At 41.8% G+C, this 22,612-nt stretch overlaps 1 protein-coding gene across 1 annotated transcript in view; it reads right to left on the reverse strand.

Annotated features, from left to right (window-relative positions):
* Nucleotides 1-22,612, reverse strand: part of LOC141440747 (E3 ubiquitin-protein ligase UBR4-like) — a 102,751-nt gene that overhangs the window by 15,147 nt on the left and 64,992 nt on the right. Inside the window, 20 exon segments of the mRNA XM_074105296.1 lie at nucleotides 348-488; nucleotides 1,639-1,799; nucleotides 2,591-2,697; nucleotides 3,264-3,457; nucleotides 4,319-4,538; nucleotides 5,096-5,195; nucleotides 5,805-5,939; nucleotides 7,224-7,398; nucleotides 8,165-8,356; nucleotides 10,303-10,447; nucleotides 11,088-11,191; nucleotides 12,378-12,512; nucleotides 12,900-13,082; nucleotides 13,946-14,108; nucleotides 14,484-14,643; nucleotides 15,296-15,394; nucleotides 17,629-17,694; nucleotides 19,140-19,325; nucleotides 19,889-20,075; nucleotides 21,387-21,559. Coding sequence (XP_073961397.1) covers nucleotides 348-488; nucleotides 1,639-1,799; nucleotides 2,591-2,697; nucleotides 3,264-3,457; nucleotides 4,319-4,538; nucleotides 5,096-5,195; nucleotides 5,805-5,939; nucleotides 7,224-7,398; nucleotides 8,165-8,356; nucleotides 10,303-10,447; nucleotides 11,088-11,191; nucleotides 12,378-12,512; nucleotides 12,900-13,082; nucleotides 13,946-14,108; nucleotides 14,484-14,643; nucleotides 15,296-15,394; nucleotides 17,629-17,694; nucleotides 19,140-19,325; nucleotides 19,889-20,075; nucleotides 21,387-21,559 — 3,026 coding nt within the window.

A 22,612-nucleotide genomic window follows, 5' to 3' on the forward strand; every position in this document is an offset into this window, starting at 1 on the left:
TTTTAAACTTCGCTTCTACAGATCGAGCCCGCCCAAAGTTCTTTCTGTCATTATTTTGAAAACTATATCAACGTACAGGGCTCAAAATAAATTTTCACCGGGTATCAATCGTGACAGGCCCATAGCTTAGGGCCTCCGCAAACTCGCGCAGGTACACGGCTTGGGTTGGCGCGGCGTGCTGTTTCAATAGAACAGAGATCCGCCTCACGCAGCGGTGCTCTACATATTGAGATGACATGAAACAAGCACACCACGCTCGCGCCAAGCCGCGCAAGTTAGCGGAGGCCCTTACGGCCGCACTTAAGCATGTGCACATTCATCGATGTAGATTGCTTTATACAACTCACCGAATTGTTGAGGTCCTGCGAAGCGGCGTGCCCCATGAGGGACAGAGTGATGCGCTGCGAGAGCAGATTGCACAGCTGATCAGTGGCCGGCAGGTTGTCGCGCGTCACCAGACAGATCAGGGAGCGCACTTCGTCCTGGCACTGTCAACAGAACAGGATAATTCAAATTAGTATGTGTTCCAAAGAACATTAGTGGCCAGTAACAAATGTTGCCATTTCGTAATTTTTTTGAAATTTATAACCCGGTTTCTGAACGTGCGTAATAAATGTTGTAAAAATAAAATGTTACATTATAAAAACAAATGTTTGGGAATGCGTGTGTGCGTTTCATTACACATTCACGCAAAAACGACTGGACTGGATCAGCCGCAGAAGTAGATGTGCGGCAGGGTGCTTAAAATGGTGTAACTCTTACTACCTTAGCAGTAGAGTCTTACTTAGATCATTTTGAGTACTGTAACCGGACATCCACTTCTGCTACTGACTGTACGTTAATAGGGATTTAGGAAATAACACAAACTACTCTTTATCCTGATGTTTACACGGGATTGGGATTTACACTAGTAAAATGTCAAAATCTTAACTAATAAGTATAGATTCATTAAACTTTGCAGTATTTTACATACAACGTAAATGAAGACCATAATGTAAGTAATTTGTTATCATTCTCATAGTGAAATAAATAAAACGGTTTACTCAATTGAAGCAGCTAAGCTAAAGCCAAGTTATACTTATACATTAGCTTGTTCGCTTATTTTATGATTTAAATTCGAGTTTTGTTCCGTTTACCTTGATTTTAGAGAAGCTCGATATTCATCGTCTCCAGATCATGGCGCATGCAATACGGCATTTGACTATTTTGTATACGTTTTATAAATTAAAACTACACAATGCCTGTTATCGAATAAAGAAACAATTGTTAAGCTACCTTTACAAATAACAAAGTTATGAGGGTTTGAAATTCAGGATTAGACAGAGAAAGACATACTGGCATGTGACGTCACACGCCAGTACCGCCATACTTGCTGCATAGAGAAAAGCGTTTGAGAAAGAGACCGGTATATAGATTTTTCAGAAATTTCAGTTTTCTCTTCGCTAAACACTGTCTGTATCCTGTCTGTGTCTGTTTTCACAAAAAAATTAAGATATGGCAAATTCAGGAGTTGTCAAATACCGTATTGTGCCGAAATATTAAGTTACGCGGAACAAAACCTGAATTCAAATCATAAAAAAATATATATATCAATGACCGCGACAGTCTTAAACATTGTATCGTTCGCTTGTTTGTTACCTGCGGTGTCCCGCGATGCAGGTTGTGTTGCACCAGCTCCTGCACCAGACCGAAGCGGCAGAGCCGGGTGCGGTGCTCGGGCTGCGAGGCCAACGCGCGGAGCAGCGTCAAACAGTGTTCCGCACACGCTAACGAGCAGCCGTAGCAGCCGCCACCGGATTCTGATAAACAACAATGTATTGTCAACAATGTGTTGTTTAGACGACCAAATGGCCTAGTGGTCAGAGAACCTGACTACGAAGCTTGAGGTCCCGGGTTCGATTCCCGTGTCGCAGCAGATATTTGTATGAAAAATACGAATGTTTGTTCTCGGATCTTGGGTGTTTAATATGTATTAAAGTATAGTATCTATCTATATAATCAATATAATTATATTTAGTACCCATAAGCTTACTTTGGGACTAGGTCAATTGGTGTGAATTGTCCCGTGATATTTAATTATTTTGTTGTCAAAACTTTATCTATTGGGTCAATACATTTTTTTGTGTGCTTGTTGCCATGGAAACGTCTACTGAGTTAATTAAAAAGTATGATTTTATGGGGTACAAATCAAAGCCAAGTTTAAAAAACAACCTATGTGGAGTACACATCGTGAAGAACTTTCACAACCTGCGAAGTAATGAGAACTAAAAGATAGGCGAAATATAGTTATATTTTTATCGTTATATTTTTTGACGTTACGGTCTTGCTTGCAATTGGCTCATTAAGTTATTAACCAATTGCAAGCAAGACCGTAACGGCAAAAAACCTCACGATACTAACGCCATCTAGCGATATTTCGCCCGTCTTTTAGCCTTCGTTCAATAGCGTGTGTCAAGTTTCCAATCCGCGCTGGGCCCGCGTTGGAACTACGGCCCATGTTCTCTCACTTCAGAGGGGGCCAGTGTGTGTCCAGCAGTGGGACGTTTATAGGCTGGGATGGAAATGATTTGTAATATCGCTCAAAACTGACCTTTGGTTAGATCGCCATCATAGTTCTGCAGCAAGCCAGCGTACACCGGCAACGTGTCGCCTTTCAGCTGCTCGCTCTGAGATCTGTCGTATGCCACCAGCTCTTTCCTGCAATATAACATAGAGTGAAGGAAGGTTCACAAATAGGCCACGTTCCTTGGTCTCGACTTGTTAACTGTCGGGTTTTTGGTAAATATTCCAGCGTTTTAAGCAGTCGGTTACCTTCATTATTATTTGACGTCATTATAGTGTTGTGAAAACGCTCATTTCGAGGCTTAAAGACTCGAACCCTAAAGACTCTCGAGGCTTTACGACTCAAAGCCCACAAAGACAGTTTTTTGCATCCATACGCATAAAATAAGCCAATTCAAATATCCCAAGACTCTGGAGTCTTAAGAGTAAGAGTCTTTAAGCCTCGAATGAGCGTTATCCACAACTCTACTTCACTACTACCTCACTACAAGCCGCATGAATTTTGATCGCACTAGACTTAGCACCGGTGCTGTCTTTAGTTTTCCATAAAAAAATAACTCTGAGCATCATTTCTTTGGGGGACAATAAACGCCGCAAAAACGCTGAACATTAACCCTTTTCTGCTTCCCTCAACTGCCCCCATCATTAGACAAAGGCTAGTACATTCTAAACCTATGTTTTAAAGTTCAAACCACTGTTACCTGCACGCGAGCACCTTCTGTATGATCTTGGACAGGTCCTCGAAGTGCCCCTTGCTGTCTACGCAGTACTTGTGCGCGAGCGACTGTATCACGCGGTTGATCTGAGCGCCGCCGAAGGACGCGGCGGACGCGTTGCTGTTCTCGTCGCCGGGACGGCCCTCGAGACGGTGCTCGCTTATCTTGTGTACCAGCGACTGGAATAGAACGCCACAGTTTATGGTTTATTAAAGATTTAAGGACTACTAGCGTTTACCCGCGGCTTCGCACGCGTAAATCATTAGATAGAGTAGTTGAATTGAAATTCCGGGATTTTATTAAATTCTCGTGGAAATTACATCGTGGTTTTCATTGACGTTAAATTAAAACACCCATGCCAAATTTCATGACTAAGCCCAGCAGTTGTTATTTCGAGATTTTGTCCCTATCCCGTGGGAATATCGGGATAAAAAGTATCCTATGTGTTATTCTAGATGTCGAGCTTTCTACATACCAAATTCCATGACTCAAAGCCCAGCGGTTATTAGTTCGAGATTTAATCCCTATCCCGTAGGAACATCGCGATAAAAAGTAGCCTATGTATTATTCTAGACGTCCAGCCACCTACATACCAAATTTCATGATTCTTGCTTGAGCCTAGCAATTGTTATTTCAAGATTTTACCCCTATCCCGTGGGAATATCGGGATAAAAAGTATCCTATGTTTTAATCCAGGTTATATACTAACTGTTTGCCAAATTTCATCCAAATCCGTCCAGCCGTTTCAGCGTGAAGAAGTAACAAACATACTCACTCACAAACTTTCACATTTATAATATTAGTAGGATTAGTAGGATTAGTAGGATTATCACAAATAACTATAAAATATAGAAGACGTAATAACACATTAATGCCTACCTAGAGCCTGGAAGTAGGCAATTGCTGCCTGAGCGTTAAACAGGCGAGCTTGCAAGCTTGCGAGAATCATTTTTAACAGAAAGACAGCTTTGTATAGATGATATGTCGTCAATATACACGCTACGCCTGAAAACTCTAAACTCTAGTTACAGTACACTCACCTCAAGCACAGGCTTGTTGGAGACCAGCTGCCGGTACACGCGGTCGGCCTTGTCAAGCAAAGCCCCGATAGTCTGCACCATCTTCTTCCGTTCCTCGTCGTTCTCAATGTTGTCCACCGCGCAGCACGGGCGGGCGGTGAGGGTGTAGTCGAACTTGGCATATTTGCAGAAGCCGCAAGCGTGGCAGAGGAACGGATCTTTCTCGTCGTAGTTTATGGCGCTGGAGATTGAAAACAAATTAGGCCTCATTCACATTTACCTGTCGTATTGTGTTGTGTCGCATCAAAGCTATAGAAAGTGAGAGAGACAGAGCGTTACAACACAACACGACAGATAAAATGTGAATGCGGCTTTAGGGTTTCTGAGACAGGTTAGTTGGCGCTAGTATCGCGACATCTGTTTGGTAACTTCGACATTTGTGTCATGTATGTGATTGATTTTAAATAACTAAATAAGCCAATCGCAAGCTATACTGTAACGCCAAATGGATCTCACGAGTGGAGAAACTTTCACGGAAGTATGAGTAATACGGATAAAAATACTTTTTGAACGTGTTGTTTAGGTACACATACGAATATGTGTCGATGTGTCCGTGGAAAAAGACGCTTGTTTTTGCCACATACGTACACAAGACAGCATAAGAACAAGTGTTCGTTTCAATCGTTTGTAGATACGTGAATATTTTCCCACCGGCACAGCTGATCGCCATATTCTGACCTAAAAATTATGAACGTGCGAGTCCAACCTTACTAACACTTGTTTTGTTTGTACACTCACCGGCATTTGTGGCACTGGAACACGTTCTCGCCGCAGTTGGCGCAGACGCCGGGGTTGGCCGGCACAGACTGAGAGCAGCGCGGGCACTGCAGGGACTCGCCTGCGAACAACCGTTTCGTCGCTTACTTTAATTTATTTTAAAAGGCAAATAACCTGGCCCTCAAATGTATGGAGTTACCGGTAATTTTGTATGTAGATTGGGCAAAATTTTGTGCCGCTGAGAATACAATATCATCAATTCTATAATAAGTCTTTTTTTTACAATTGACACGAATTGCCCTAACAAAAAATTCTTATATACACATTTCGGGGATTTTGGAAACGGCTCGGTAGGTGTTTTCGGGGATGACAAATCGATCTAGCTTGGTCTTATCTCTGGGAAAACGCTTGTTACCGAGTTTCAGCCCGAGCAAAACTCGGTCGCCCAGGTACTACATATTTTACGTCCAAGAGCCGAAAACAAACATTCGTATTATTCTTACAAATATCTGCCCCGACCTGCAATCGAACCCCGGCGGACCTTAAGCTTCAGTCAGGTTCTCTAACCACTTGGCTATCAGGTCGTCAGTCTTAGATATAGATCAGGACTTAGATATCTTCTTGGAAATAAATTTTAATTTTGTATCTGTTTGATTAGCCTCGTTAACAGAACTACCAAATTTTCGAGAGTGTCAATATCAGACTGTTACTACATGACAGCGTCACTCACCAGTGGCCTGTTGGTTCTCGTAGAAGTCGGCGTATTCCATCATGAGGTTGCAGGCGACGATTGGCAGCGGGAAGTCGACGCGCACTTCCGACTGGCCCGACTGTAGTTGCACGCGCTTCGCCTTGTGCCACATGCCTGAGAGAGGACAAAATGTCAACCATACTAGTACAACAATACTAAATAGGAAATTAATGACAGCTTTCAACGGTTTAATAAAACTAAAAACAAGCTTTCATGGTAAACCTGCATGACTGTTCCATCACCAGACCCTGAATATCGCTCTTGGTCAAAGTGCTACCTAAAGACTATTCTAATAAAACCAAACACGGCTAGGGTACGTTGTTCCGTCTTGAAATTACAGTATCTTCAGACCCTGTATTTACCATTCTTGGTCAAAGTGTGTACAGTCAACCAATTTAATTTCCAGGCCACTATAGAACCTTGACATAGTAAATAATTTTAGTTTGTCTATAGCAATGCTTATTGGATGACGTAAAATATCACAATGACAAGGTTCTGTGGTGGCCTAGGAATCAAATCGGTTGACTGTACATCGAAATCGATTTAAACAACCCCAAACATGGCCAGGTTACGTTGTGGTGTCTTGGAGTTTCAGTGCTTAACTGCCGGCTTTATAAGATCAGATCAGAGACCTTATTGTCTACTGCGCTCGGAACCACAATAGTTCCACCAGCTTTTTCTGTCACACTGTGTAGGGTGAGGGTAGAAAGAGCTGGTGAATGCGAGCGCACACACCTGCACGTAGATCAGTCTTTCCCAAAGTGGGCGATAACGCCCCATATAGGCGCCGGAGGCTGGAGAAAAAATCTTCACCTATGTGCTTTCATTAGGCGAGACTTATATGTTATTGAGGTTTTTAAGGTGACAATAAAATGGGGGACACTACAAAATAACTAATTTTCAAAGTGGGCGTTAGACGAAATAAGTTTGGGAACCTCTGACGTAGACAGTACGGCCTCAGTTTGATCGTACCATATTATTGTATTGTCATTAGAGCAAATTTCAAATTCAAAATTTCAAATGATTTATTCAGTAAATAGGCCGCAATGGGCACTTTTACACGTCATTTTTTTAAATTACCAGCGCTTTCGGAAAGACCATCATTGCCAAGAAGAATGCGCCGCAAGAAACTTGGCAGAAAGTCATTTTTTCATAAAAATATAATTACAAATAAAATACTTAAAAACTATATTATACAATTAAATAAAAGAAAAAAATACAAAAAATAATAATAAAAGAAATACAGGGATGTATGGGGTCCCTTAGTTACAATACTAAACACTAACTATATCTAAACTATATCTACGTTCAGTGGAAGTGTAGAATGCTTCCACCGTCATCCTATGCATAAGCTACGCACAAATGTCAAGTACGCTGGTACAGTGGCGTTTCACTCACCCGGTTTGTTCTTGAGCTCCTGGACGGCTTGCACCGTCCTGTTGTTGTAATAGAAGTTGATGCTTCGCACCATCTTGCTGCGCTTTATGTCGCCGATGCGGAGACTAATGCGGCTGATCATGTGACTGTTCACCAGCTTCACGATTTGCGTCGTCGTCGTGAATTTAGAGTCGATCTGTTGAAGATTTTTCGTTATGACAAGAGTTTCTCTTAAGCTAGGTTTAGACGAAGCCAGTGCTGGCTGCCAGTTTCAATGATAGCCAGCGCTGGCTTTTTATTGGCCTGGTATAAACAGTTTTTCAAGACAAGCCAGCGCTGGCTGCCAGCACTGGCGGGAATAAAGAAGATTGATTTGTCTGCCATGCTGATGCGTCCGATAATTGGTCGTTTGAGTTAGCAAAATAAGTGACGTTTTCTCGCTATTGCCATACAAAATCTTCATATTGCCATCAAAAAATATGTCAATTGATTGTTAGTGTCAAATACCCTACGCTATAGCAATCGTTCAGCTACTTGATGATACAATGAGGGCTATCGTTTATTGTCTTTCTAGATGGCGCCACTGTTGCGTGAGGTTTTTAAATGTGGCTTTCAAAGTCTGTTATTACGGGCGTGAAAACAAAGTTTAGATTAAAATCATATTTAATACACCTTAAAACCGTACCATAAAAATATCGAGCAACTATAGTGTTGCGTAGTCCCGTTTTGTTCGGAAAAAGGAGGACAAAAGTTTCCGAGTTTAATTGCACCGTAACGCATATTTGCCATAATTAATTTCAGGTATTGCAAAATATTCACAAAATTATTCTAATTATAAATAAAACCCGCGTAGCTCACCCAAAAACTATGAGATTTGACATTTCGGAGACCTCACGCTACACTAGCGCCTCTAGCGGCGAATTCATACGCGATAGCCCTCATTGTCATCTGTCAACCCTCACCTTGATGGTAGGCAGCTTGATGGTGGACATGGCGACTTCAGGGTTGTTGCACACGAGACAAGGCTCGGACTCCAGGTAGTACCCGTCCAGCTCGACGTACGCGCCAAGCGCCGCGTAAAGGGACGCGTTGCCGTGGGTGGACAACAGCTGGTTCTGTACTTTGAGCAGGTCCACGGCGCTGCCGACGTATTTCTATAGAAAAAAAAATGCATTTTGAACGCCTATCAAAAGCTGTCGTGCGTACAAAGCTATCGATTTATATAGTCCATTTATTTACGCAATTGCGACCTATTTGTGTGTACAGTCACGTCTAAAAGTATGTATACACAAAAAAATTTGAAAAATATGTAGCCACACATTTTCATCATAAATATGTATCTATTACTGACACCAAAAAATGTTATTCATTAAACTGTTTCAGTATTATGTAATCACAAAATGCTTCAGAAAGTTGCATACTTAAATAAATTCCATTTAAATGTATCCACCTCGTAGGCAAAAATAAGTATACATGAATGGGTTCCATATACATATAACCACACCAATTTGGCAAATATTTGTATACGCCGTTTGATTCATAAATATGTATCCAGACTGCAACAACAAACCTTGTCTGACTGGCATAGAATCGTAAGTTGTATATTTAACTGATTGACAATTCACGAAAACAGTGCGGACTTGTCACTGCATACGTCTATCTCACGATTATTCTATGACGCACTTGACAGTCCTTAGATTGAATTGACTTGTAAATATTGAGTATTTCAGTTTAGGGTCATTCTCAGAAAGGTGCACTAAGCATTTTTTTGTTTTTATTTAATTATATTGTTAATTGTTAGTGGTAGAGCCGCACTATAGCCAGTTCTTGTTTGCAGTACGAATGGGCGGGCTCGACCGGGTAGTACCACACTCTCACAGAATATCGACGTGAAGCAGACTAGTCATTCAGAAGCTGTCTTCTATAATTAAAATTACAATGATTAAAGATTGCAAATTATAGATGCTTCAGTGGATCTGTCCTCAGTGGATGACCCGAACAACTTGATCGCTTTGGCTTAGTCGATATTAATGACCACTCTGGACGTTTCCAAGTATTTGGTGATCTTGATGGTGTATAAAAAATTAAATATATCCATACCAAATTTCATCCAGCTCACTCCAGTCAGTTTATCCCCATTTTCTCCCCTTAAGGGTTGCTTTTGGAGATAAAAACTAAGTACCCTATGTTCAGCCCTTGACAGTCGAAACCAGTCGGTTTCGACGTGATACCGGAACAGACAGAGTTACTTTTCAATTCATCACTCCATAGTATAAAACAAAGTCGCTTTTTTGTCTGTACGCTTAGATCTTTCAAACTACGCAACGGATTTTGATGCGGTTTTCACAAATAAATAGTGTGATTCACGGTGTCTATGTATACCGTAACCGTGTTGTGCCGGAACGGGTCACCAGATTTTTATGGAGTATGGATTCGTAGTATGTATGTCCCTGCCCGCATGCAGGTTACGAAAGAGACAGACATGTAATCTTAACAAAACAGTAATTCTTCAAAACGAATCAAAATATCAAATCGTGTTTACATATTTATGAATCAAACGGCGTATACAAATATTTGCCAAAGTTATATGTATATGGAACCCATTCATGTATACTTATTTTTGCCTACGTGGTGGATACATTTAAATGGAATTTATTTAAGTATGCAACTTTCTGAAGCATTTGTGATTACATAATACTGAAAAAGTTAATGAATACAATTTTTTGGTGGTAATAGATAAATATTTTTGATACAATGTATGACTACATATTTATGGTTTTTGTATACATATTTTTAGACGTGACTGTACTTAAAGATGAAATTCGCTCTTGGCAGTATAATGGCACGGCGTTGGACGATTTTTGTTAAAAGTTCAACAGTTAAGAGCGCGCCGAGCTTCTAGCGCCTTTATTTAGCTTTCGTTTTTTAAATCTATGTAAGATATATTTTGAAGATTTACTTTGCAAAGCGTACACTATAGAAACACGATTAAGTACTTGTAGTTCGTTCGATAGAAAAAAAATCCAAAGCCATCTCTAAAAAATGATAGATTGATCGATTGGATTTGATTGAACTAAACAATGTAATAACGGCAACGCACCTCCGTGTCGATGTCAGAAGTCTTGAGCGTGAAATAGCCCAGGAGGTCGACGAACTGGGCCGCCTTGCGCCCGTACTGCGGCAGCGTCGGCCATATGCCCCACAGCAGGGCCACCAGCGACGCTTGCTCCGCTTGCGGCGAGTTGCTGCACAGATAATTGATTCGGGTGTTAGTTTGCGGAGGTGAACTACTAACTTGCAGTACAGATAGACAAGCATGATAAAATAGTTATTTTCACACCTCTCCTTCAGAAAAGTAACCTGACGAGAGGGAGCAAAGTGCAACTTTTCTGTTCAAGGCTTTTCTAAGTGTTTTATTGCAAATGCCATTTTTTTTTAAGTTGATAATTGTAAAGCCACGCCATTTTTATGCTGGTTGTTCTATAATAATATTTACAATTATTTTTTTCAAGTTTCTTAATGCTCGGTGTGAAAAGTTGTATGAGCCACTCGGGAGCAAAATTATTTTCATCTTGGGCGTTAACACTTGAATCCCTCATTACGCTCAGGATTCTACTTTAGACCAAGGGTATTGTAGAATCCTTCGCTACATTCTGGATTCAATTTACGCCCTCGCTGTAAATACACCATTTTGCTCCCTTGTGACACAAATAACTATTGTGTCACAAGGGAGCAATATGGTGTTCCTACTGGTTTTCCTACTGATCGGATTGATTGGAATTTGGTACGGATATGGTATGGATGACTATGGAAGTGCAGTTAACAAAAAGTACAATTGTTGTATCAACACAATAAAGTAGTGAAGACACGGCAGTGAATACTAACTTGTAGATCGCCAGTAGCAGAGCGTGCGCCTGCCAGCGCACCGCAGTGGAGTTGGTCTCCAAGAGGAACGCCTTCACAAACATCTTCAGCTCATCCTGGGACACCTGTGTAATAACGTCTTTGTTGTAGTTAGGTACAATTATAAGGGCGTTATCACAAAACGCGTACCTTTTCTTTAAAAATGTATTTATTTTTTTCATACAAATTTTATGAGTCACTTTGGTGACGCACTATACCGAGTGTATGGGAAAAACTTCACAACACTGTCATTTTTGATTGGGTAATTTTTAAACCATCGGAATCGATTGTGCTTTCGATTTTGGGCAGGAAAAACCATATTTTTTCCAAAATTAAAAAAAGGGTAAGTACACTTTTTTGCGAAAATGACCTTGAGTTAATTGAGATTTTGAGATGCACATAATTTTGGCAACGGGACGGTTACCGATAAACTATTATTTTTTTAAAATTATTTAGATACAAACAGTCTTACACAATAATTTAGCATTTTAGCTAAAGCTAGGAATTAATATATTTTCATTTGCCGTATCGGGCCCGGTTTTTAAACACAACGCGCCTATCTCTTAGCTTGAGTGTGGTAAAACGTGACACAGGGACCTGACTGGGACTGGGTGGCTGGAACTGGTTCGAACTCCCGCATAACAACACTATTTTAGCACAAGTCATACTAATATCTAGTTGAGATCTGCAATAAAAATCATGCATGTTGCATTACACTGCAAGGCCATAAAGCGAACGAATTCATAGTGCACAATCGAGCGCCGCAATGTAATGCAACTTACTCGATTTTTCTTGCAGGCCCAACTGGGCTTAAGAAGAATTTATTTTATTTATTTACGGCAGACCGAGACGGAGGTGGCGGGACGACTTGGACGCATTCAGAAACGACTGGCAAAACTTTGCTGCACAGGTGAAGTTGGGAATCCGAGGGAACGACCTTTGCCCAGCAGTGGGACATAGAAAATGACAAAAAAAATTAAGTTCCATCCATTCCAGCCTATATACGTCCCACTGCTGGGCACAGGCCTCCTCTCATAACAAGAGGGCTTAGGCCATAGTTCCCACGCAGGCCCAGTTGAATTGCTTCGCTGGTTAGTGCAGGTTTCCTCACGATGTTTTCCTTCACCGCAAAGCTCGTGGTAAATTTCAAATGTAATTCCGCACATGAATTTCGAAAAACTCCGAGGTGCGAGCCGGGGTTCGAACCCACGACCCTCCGCTTGAGAGGCGATAGGTCAAACCACTAGGCCACCACGGTTTCTCTCCACGCACCTGTTTCAGTATCTGCTGCACCAGTTGCGGCACGCGATGCTCCTGGAACTTGGAGCCGTCCGAGACGAACGCGTCGCTGTCGGCGCTGCGCTCGCGCTCCGTCCACTCGGACGTTGAGCCCGATGCCGATGAATTCTGAAAATATCCTCTAACTTAACTCTAGAAATATCAAAGTTACGAGTAAGGCTACATTATCGTGCTGTGTGTACGCTGTATGTGTGTGTGTGTGCGCGGCGTGTGTGTGTGTGTGTGTGTGTGTGTGTGTCTCTGTGTGTGTGCGCGGCGTGTGTGTCCCTGTGTGTGTGTGTGTGTGTGTGTGTGTGTCTCTGTGTGTGTGTGTGTTGTATGTGTGCTGTGTGTGTGTGTGTGTGTGTGTGTGTGTGTGTGTGTGTGTGTGCTGTGTGTGTGTGTGTGTGTGTGTGTGTGTGCGTGTGCTGTGTGTGCGCTGTGTGTGTGTGCTGTGTGTGTGTGCTGTGTGTGTGTGTGCTGTGTGTGTGTGTGTGCGTGTCAGAGGGCACTGACCTTGTCGGGCTGCGCGGGCGCCTGCGAGCAGAGCGCGGCCTGCAGCAGCTGCAGCACGGTGGGCGCCACGTGCGGGTGCACGCGCCGCGCGCAGCGCACGAGCCAGGCGAGCGCCTCGCGCCGCTCCGTCGCGCACGTGTGCTGCCAGTTGCCGGTGCGCGCGCTCACTATCTCCGCGCACGCCTGTGATGCGCGACAAGTGTTAAAACCAATAAACTGCGGCTGAGTGACTTAGCAAATATTATACTTCGCTTTTTTTAGCATTAGAAAAAGGGTAAACAATATTGACGAAATATTTGATGAAATGTATAGACAGAGTATAACTGTTGGATATATTTGATGTATTTTATTTTATTTTATTGTTAGCTGTAAGACATTCAAACACAATCATGTATTGTTTAATGAATAAATGATGTCTATGTCTATGTCTATGACGAGTATTTTTATTGAAAAGCGTTTTAAAAAAAAAACAGTAACTATTACTTATGATACCAAAAGCATGTAAATGATCATTGTCCTTGCTGATTGTTACATATTTGATGTGACTTATTTTTCAAAAGTGTTTTTCAATGAAAATACACGTCAAGATGGCTTATCTTTTTCTAATGCTTTCAAAATTTAATAGGGTCAATTAACTTTGGCATGATTGTAAAGCGTCGTACTCAAGGTAAACATTTTGTTGAGCAACATTGTTGAATCAACGTGTTGCTAAGTTTTCGCTCACCAAGCAGCAACACGTCCCACCACGAAATTTACAAGAAATCAGTTCTGTCAAGAAATTATTAACACTAAGGACGAGATCAGAAAACATAAACTGCAGAAAACATCCAAAATTTCTTGACGTCAGGAAAACGACACGAAATCTCGCGAGGGAAAAATCGTAATTTCGTAACTACATCGAAACTTTGTATTGGATACAGCAACAAAGAATATCAATATTACCTACTTATTTTTTGTGTTGTAATAGCGTCAGGAAATATATATTTTTTTATAAGTGGACAATTGAAAATGGACAACTTATGCCGGTGCTTCACCACAGATGTTACCTTGAGATGATCCATGAGCTGTACTAGCTTGTCGTAGGCCGGATCCGTTTGTAAAAGCACGCGAGCAGCGCTCAAATGCGTGTCGAGCGCGTGCACGTCGCGTGTGTGGCGGTAGCGGTCGCGAGTCCCACACAGAAGGAGCAACAGCTTGCGGACTTGCTTCCTGTGAGAACAAACAAACGACCGTATGGTCACTTTGAACGTGAAACTATCGTGAGACTCACGGAGCAATAATGGTAAAGTGGTTGGATTCTAGTGTCCTGCCAAACGCCAAGAACAACGATTAAGAATAACTTGACTTAATTGCGAAACACGGTTACAATATGTATGTATGTAAATACTTTATTGTACATAAAACACAAAAAGAAAACAACAAAACAAAAGAGTACAAAAGCGAACTTATCCCTAAAAGGGATCTTTTCAAGCTAACCTAATCGGGAGCTTCTATGGGCGTGTACACGAAAAACAGGGTCGGTATTTCCAACCCGGTATTATCCGGGCCGGGAAAGAGTGTCACGTACCCGTCTAGCTAACCCACCTGAGCGGCGTCTGTTGATTCATCATGTACTCGCAGAGCAGGGTGCGCCAGCGCGCGTCGAAGTGCGACGGGTCGCAGTGCTTGTGGATCTGGCACGGCAGCCGGAGCGCCATCTCCATCAGCAGCTGCGGGTAGTTGTCGAACACGTCCAGCGCGTGACCTAACACACGGTAATAACCTGAGGTCATGTTGAACGACAAGCTCGGAATAGACATAATGCAAGCATGTTTTTAAAAACCCCCCGCAAAAAGAGGTGTGTTATAAGTTTGACCGTTCGACAGGTGGACCGATTTGAATGCGGTTTTTTTTTATTTGCAAGCAGGTTTTCTAGCGATGGTTCTTAGATATGTTTTGTCAAAATCGGTTCAGCCGTTTTTGAGATACTGAACTTTGAAGTGACAATGTCGGGGTTTTCCAACTTTTTGTTGGTTAGGTTATTATTCGTTTAAATACATCTGTATTGTTTGACAAACAAACCGCGTCCCAAACTTTTTTTTAAATATCTCATAAACAACGAAGATATGAAGAAAAAAAATATACGCATTTTAAATTGAATTTGACCATGGCGTCATATGCTACGACGAGTACAGAAAGTCCATACCAAATTTCATTATTCTAGAAAAAGATGGAATGCAAAGTTGCAAATTTCATTCGCTCACAATTTGCTAATTTTTCAACAGATATTGATGTGACGATTTTTACTATGCATAACATACAGTACTACTAAAGTAATACTTCTGAGTAAAAAACGAATTCCTTTAAAATTTCCGGGAAATTAAAAAAAAACGGAGCAAAGCAAAAAAACGACTCACTCTTGACGTATTCCTTAACGAAGAACGGCTGCATGTCGGGCAGCGGATGGGGCGCTTGCGGCTTCAACAGCTGCACCGCCGGTGTCGCTGCGGTCGTATCTACGAAAGAAAAGCAAATTGTAACTCTAGCTATGTCGTACGAGTAAGGGATACAATGAAACATCTATTAAACCCTGCTGCGTTATTAAACGCTAACAGGTTCCGTAGGATAAAAACATTTACGTTAAAGAATCTCTTTGAGAAAAAAATCTTTTGTTTGGTCTGAATACATTTTGATATGAGATTTTGTGACATTCTTGATATTATCGCATCAACTTCTCTTACAGTATGCACCGATAACCCTTCATTGTACAAAAATAAAGAAAACACTATTCGAAAACATCGAGATATTTCTACAATATATAATAATTATAATAGGTACAGTCAAGTGTAAAAATATGAACTTATTCAAAGTTTCGAAACTAGGTACCATAGACTCTGATTGCGGCGCATATTTTTGAGTGGTTCGAATGGATACTTATTTGTGCACTTAACTATTCATATATGTACCTACTGACAAAGGCAAAAGATATCTTTGATGGAACTTTACATACTATTGATGTATGTGTGTGAAATGTCATTCATTACTATGAAAAGCTCATATCTCCAAAAAAATATGTAACAAACTAATCTGAACACAAACACACCGAGTAAAGTTACTTGGAACTTTGATTTTTTTATTAGACGGAATTCTAACAACTGCCATAATTTGATGTTTCTTTGTTATAGCAAAACGTGTGATTCGTTTGTGTCTGGCCAACGCAAATATCAAAATGACAGCTAAAGAGAAATAAATGCCCAGTTAACATATGGGTAACAAGCGTGGACGGATAAGGGGCTCCTTATGTGTATGTAAATGAAGTATAACTTAACTCAGATATGAGCTACTATTTTCTTAATGTTCCTTGTCAAACTAAAGGTCACAGCTCATTACAGCCACCCGCACCCGACCAGCACCGCCTCGCCTCGAGCCGTAAGTATTCTTCATATGGATTTGTATGGGCATGCGCTCACTACATCAACTTTGCAGCGTTACCGATCGCCTCACTCGCGAGGTGTCCACGTGCGGACGGCGAGTGAACTACTCGGTGACAGCCCGCTGCTCGCCGCCATAGTGACTACTAGGAAATTCATGGACCACGCGAGGTGCACTCGTCAACGCGGCGTCCACCCGTGGACCACCTGTCGACGAGTGGACGCCGAAAGTCAAGGCGGTGCTGGTCGGGTGCCGGGTGGCTCTAATGAGCTGTGACCTTTAGTGTTTTATTGACCACATAACATGAAAAACTTAGCTGAAAAATACCTTTATACAATTTTATAATTCGGTTTTCAATTCAATTCAGCATTTAAAAGTCGAAGGACATTGAGAAAATAGAAGCACTGTAAAAGATGCACGGAAAGTAGAAAAGATGGTCCCGACTCCTCTCATACTACCACGAACGTTCATTACCTCGGCGGCAAGTCAAGATGAACAACAGATGTGGTCGAGCGGTTGTGTAGCTGAAAATGATCTATACACCAAAACAACACCAGGGGGATCAGAGGGTATGTAGATAATTTCGAACACCACATCTGATCACAATAGTCCTGCTAAATATAAGCTTATATAGGGTGTCCCAAAAAGGACGCAAGATTTGAAATTGATGAAAAACACTTTTTTTTTCGTTATAATATAAAATTTGTATATAAAATCTTGAAATACATAAAATAGGGTTATTTGTGGAATAATACGTCAGGCAAATGTCCTCCTAGGCTTTTCTGGGACACACGCACTCTTTTGTCAAAATTTTCTATGACCATTTTGCATAGATGCGGCTGAATTTATCCAATGCAGCGTCGAATTTCCTCTTTTAAAGCATTGCCATTGGCTTGTTTTTGGACGACCAGTGGAATGAACATTAGGAATTGATCCACTCTCCCTAAATTTTGCAACCACTCTGCTCACAGTTGATGAAGTCAAGTCAATATTCCGACCATATTTTGCACCGAATTTTCGAACCGTACACTCCAAACTTCTTTTGAAATAATGTTCAATAATAAAAACGCGTTGATCTTTCGTATAACCCGCCATTTTTACAAACCCTAAACATTCAGCTGTCAAATAGTTTTTTTTTAGGGTTGCCAGCACTAAAATACAAAATACAACAATGGCGGCAAATTTAAATCTTGCGTCCTTTTTGGGACACCCGATATTAATGGAAAAGCCAACAGACTACAAAAAGGGCTACATAATACACGATAACAAAAGGATAAAAGCAAGACAACTAATTTGGATTTTTTAATTATATTATCACCTATTGATTGCATGAGTCCAGGGAAATGTAGGCGTTGTAATTCATCGTTCAAGGTCGGCCGACGATCTGCCGATGACAAGCTTGCGTTATACACATACATAATATCATAACGTATAATATGGAATTGCATGCATATTGCGTGGTGGGTTAGAAAATGAAAGTTTTTATATAGGAAAGCTTATAAATATAATACTTACTTATTATTTTTAGATTGGATTTTTCCTGTAGCTGAATTAATTATTAATTTAAATGTTACTTAAATCAATTTAAAAATGGTATGTTACTAAATTTTTTCAAATTATAATATCTGCAGGAAAAGTAACAATCACTATTTATTTTTAGTCAACATATATACAATAGTGGGACGTACAAAAATAAAAGCATTATTCAGTGCATCATTTTACATACAAGCAAAGAACAAAGGTAGCTCGTCGATAGTCACAGACACCCTTCAGAATATGTATTATTTCACACACATTCGTCGTTCGGTAGATAGCAAGTGGCACAAGAACTCAGCAGCGACCTTGGAACTATGACAACACACGAGGCCCTCATACCACAGTCGCTCGTCTGCTGTTACTGTTGATACCAGCTGGCTAACCACCCAATGAGGGCTATCGCGTATGAATTCGCCGCTAGAGGCGCTAGTATAGCGTGAGGTCTCCGAAATGTCAAATCTCATAGTTTTTGGGTGAGCTACGCGGGTTTATTTATAATTAGAATAATTTTGAGAATATTTTGCATTACCTGAAATTAATTATGGTAATAATGCGTTACGGGGCAATGAAGGTCTGTGCTTTAAGACAGTTGTGTCTTTCGGAAACTTTTGTCCTCCCTTTTTTCCGAACAAAACGGCGCAACACTGTGGTTGCTCGATATTTTTATGGTACGGTTTTAAGGTGTATTAAATATGATTTTAATCTAAACTTTGTTTTCACGCCCGTAATAACAGACTTTGAAAGCCACACTAAAAACCTCACGCAACAGTGGCGCCATCTAGAAAGGCAAAAAACGATAGCCCCCATTACCATCTTGTCCAGGTAGAAGCGGGGATGACGTAGCAGTAGCCACATCCGGCACCGGCAGTATCAAAATCGTCAATAAAGTCAAAACCGTTTATAACGACATCGGAGGGACAGCAATGTTAGGTCATCAAAAAAGGTTGGTCGTTATAACGAGTGTTATTTCCGTATGCATGATAAGATCGTGTTGGAAGTTTTTTCATGGTTGTTATATCCGATATTAATATTATTATATAATTATTTTGACTGTATCGTACCGGTGAGTCGACGGCCACACAGCCGGGTATCCAAGTATTCTTCAGACGCCAGGGAGATCAATGGGATTCCGCGACAAACCAGCGGCAGCGGACCAGCAATCCGGTGCTGGACGGCCTCCCCCGCACAAGATCACTGATCATAGGACCCCACAACGGACAACCAGCGGTTAGGGCAGTCCAGTGGTAGAGACCATCCCGCGCGACCCTCTGGAAACACTATGACAGTACTTACTGCTAGTCTTTTCTTTCCAGTACGGCAGGAGCGCCGATAGCACGCGGTAGCAGTGAAGCGGCGCGCCGGCGCGGACGAGCGCTGCGGCCGCTAGACGGGACACGTGCGCCGGCCAGTACGCCGCGGAGCCGTCGCGCGCCGCGGCGCCGCCTGACGAGGATGACTTCCAGCGGGTTATGAGCACGCCTGGTGACAAATAAGCATTATATAACTAAATGAGCCAATTGCAAGCAGGTAGGCAGTGTCACCAGAGTTGAACGCATACCAGAACACGTCATGTAATAACAGCGGGAATTTGACATTCACTCATTCATTTCATCAGTTATTCATGCAGCTGAGTGTGTAGATTCGATTTGTAGCATTCGAACATGGCGGATGTAGACAATATCTAATTTTGCTATTTCTTTTTTCTTTGGCTAGTTGAAGTATAATTTTGATAGTGTCTTAACAGTGAACAGTGACCACAAAATTCTATATTGCTCTCGTGTCTGACATTTTTTAATGCGCAAGTTGTCTCCACGTCGTTTCTGGAATTTTACTATCAAGTTGCAAAAACTACAATCATCGTACAACGTCTCTCTCAAAGAGAGTACTTTGACACTGGCGAAATTGTCCTATTAATTAGGACAGAAAAAGCCATATTTTAAAAGAGAAGAACAAGAAGCTGAGTGTGTAATCATTCACTTCAACTCTCGTGGCTAGTTGAAATACACTTGTTTGAACTTGCCAAGAAAAAGGTTAATACTAACTCAGCAGCCGCATCACGACGAGCTGCAGCTCGCGTCGGTTGGTCCGCTCGTGGACGGGCGGCGCCGGCGTCGCGCCCTCCTCGGCCGCCATGTCCAATTCGGACACAAGCAACTCCAACAGCCGCTCCAGCACGGCGCGGTCGGACTCCGAAGAGCTGTCCAGGTCGCCGGCTAGCATTAACACCACCTGCGAAGCAACAAAGTATTGTTAAAGAGCTATTCGAACCTCTATTCACGGACGGACGGTGGTCTCGCGGATTTATGTAGATTTGTACGAAGTCGAAGCATCGTAGCAACTTGATTCCCGCCGGGATGCCTAAATGTTTGTGTACTGGCAAAGCTTGTGTACACTAACCGCGAGGTGTATTACTGTAGACACCACGCAAGTTGTAATCGCGGTGACTGGTTTTCGCGCGGACTTCGATTTGGAATTTATGACCTTCCTTTCGACTGGAATTTTGGCCTGAATAAGTGATTGTGGAGATCAGAAGAGGCCTTTGCGCATTCGTATTAGACACTGAGGTTTTGAGAGGAGGCCTGTGCCCAGCAGTGGGACGTATATAGGCTGGGATGATGATGATGATGATGATTAGACAAAGTATCATTTTAGAAAAAAAAAATGTTTGAGTGATCTTTGAGACACTTAAGGGCCTGTTTCACCACCCATTGATTAATTTTAATTGACGGATAAATGTGATGCCATCTCCGTCTATTCGAACAAAACAAACAGAGACGACATCACATTTATCCGTGAAATAAATTTAATCAATCGATGGTGAAGCAGATAACCCAATCAACTTAGAAAACTTGAAATATCTCCGACATTATCATTTCATAGTTTAATATCTCCAAAACGGGTGACACTATTTCCTGGCCGTACAATACCGACATGGAAATACCGACCTGATATTTCGTGTACACGCCCATAGAAAATCTTGTCAGAAATATCGAGTCGGTATTTCCATAACGGTATTATCCGTGCCGGTAAATAGTGCCACCCTCCAAAACGGGAAACGATTTTATCAAACATATCTACGAACCAACACAAGGTAACAATCCGTTTGAGAGCTACGATGCCACAGACAGAGAGACAGACATTGCGGTCAAACTTATAATAACACCAATATTTTGGCGTTAAAAACTAGCACCAGTCGTGGAAGGTAAGTCATTGTGACTTAGTACCCATACTATTAACAAGGGCAGAAGAACAAGGGCCACCGACATAGCCAAGCGAATTAGCTCGTTGAAGTGGCAATGGGCAGGCCATATAGCACGGAGAACAGATGGCCGTTGGGGCCGAAAAGTTCTCGAGTGGAGACCGCGGATCGGCGAGCGCAGCGTAGGACGTCCACCAACGAGATGGCCGGATGGTGTGGTTGGTTGGATGCAAGCCGCCGCCAACCGAAGCAACTGGAAGTCTATGGAGGAGGCCTATGTCCAACAGTGGACGTCCTACGACTGAGATGATGGTGATGACCCTTACTATTTCACTAGTTACCTGTACGAATGGTATGGCCCGCACGCCAGGCAGCGAGCGAAGCGACGGCAGCGCGTCCAAAGCGGCCGACAGCAGCGACAATCGGAGCGCGTGGAGCTTCCGAGTCTCGTTCTCGATCTCAACGGTGCGCGAGGACGACGCCCCCGGCTGGGATAGAGAGGTCGATGCTCCCGCTGTAAAGATATGTATGATTGATGAATTGTTATGCGTTGACTGTGTTGAGATGTATAGTAACGCAGCAAGTTAGAAAGCGAGTCCTATGAAAACAATGCTGTATGGATGTGAAGGTGTTTGAATGATACGATTCTGAAATTTTCGTAAGAAAATGTAAATAAAAAGTTTTTATTATTTTATTCTCTTGTGTATTCTCTCGATATGTATTTTATACATGTATTTTTCACAGACATGTGGTCTTTTAGAAAGCAATCCCGTTTCTTTCTCGTCATTTCTCCCCTCTTAAAAGTTCTTCAATAATTATCAAGTAATTTGTACAAGGTTTTTCCTAATGAGGGTTTTCACAGAGGCGAAATATCGCTAGATGGCGTTAGCATCGTGAGGTCCGTTTGACGTTTGCTTGCGATTGGCTCATTCAGTTATTTAACCAATCACGAGCAAACGTCAAACGGACCTCACGATGCTAACGCCATCTAGCGATATTTCGCGTCTGCGAAAACCCTCATTCCCATTACAACACATAAACGGTATAGTTGAGTAACCTACAGTTTGTTGATCATTTTATTACTATTAGTGCTAGGTATTTAAATGTTGAAATTAGTAGTCAGTTCTTATAAAATAAACACTTAAAATTGTATAAGTATGACAATTTTAAACGATTTCAAAAACGAGAAGGTTCTCATTTCGGTGCTATCTTTTTAATAAGATGAGACGTTACCGTTAGAACAATGTTATTTAGATGATTTTTTCGGCGCTGATGCTATTATTATGACGGTGAGAAGCGTGTGAACGGGTTTTACCACTTGTCACAACCAGCCCGACTAGAATAATACCTGCAGAATGGTTTGTCATCCTATTTTTCATCTGCAGAATGGTTTGTCATCCTATTTTTCATCAGGGTAAGGCCGCGAAGCATCTCAACGGTATTACAATATGAAAATCGACGAATACATATCCATAAGCAGCATTTCCACCAAAGATGTGCGAGGGATATGTTTTACATTACGCTTCATTTACCTCGCCTCGCTCCGCTCAGCTGTTTCCACCAGAGA

Source organism: Choristoneura fumiferana, chromosome Z (genome assembly GCF_025370935.1).
Source record: "Choristoneura fumiferana chromosome Z, NRCan_CFum_1, whole genome shotgun sequence".
Lineage (NCBI taxonomy): Eukaryota > Metazoa > Arthropoda > Insecta > Lepidoptera > Tortricidae > Choristoneura > Choristoneura fumiferana.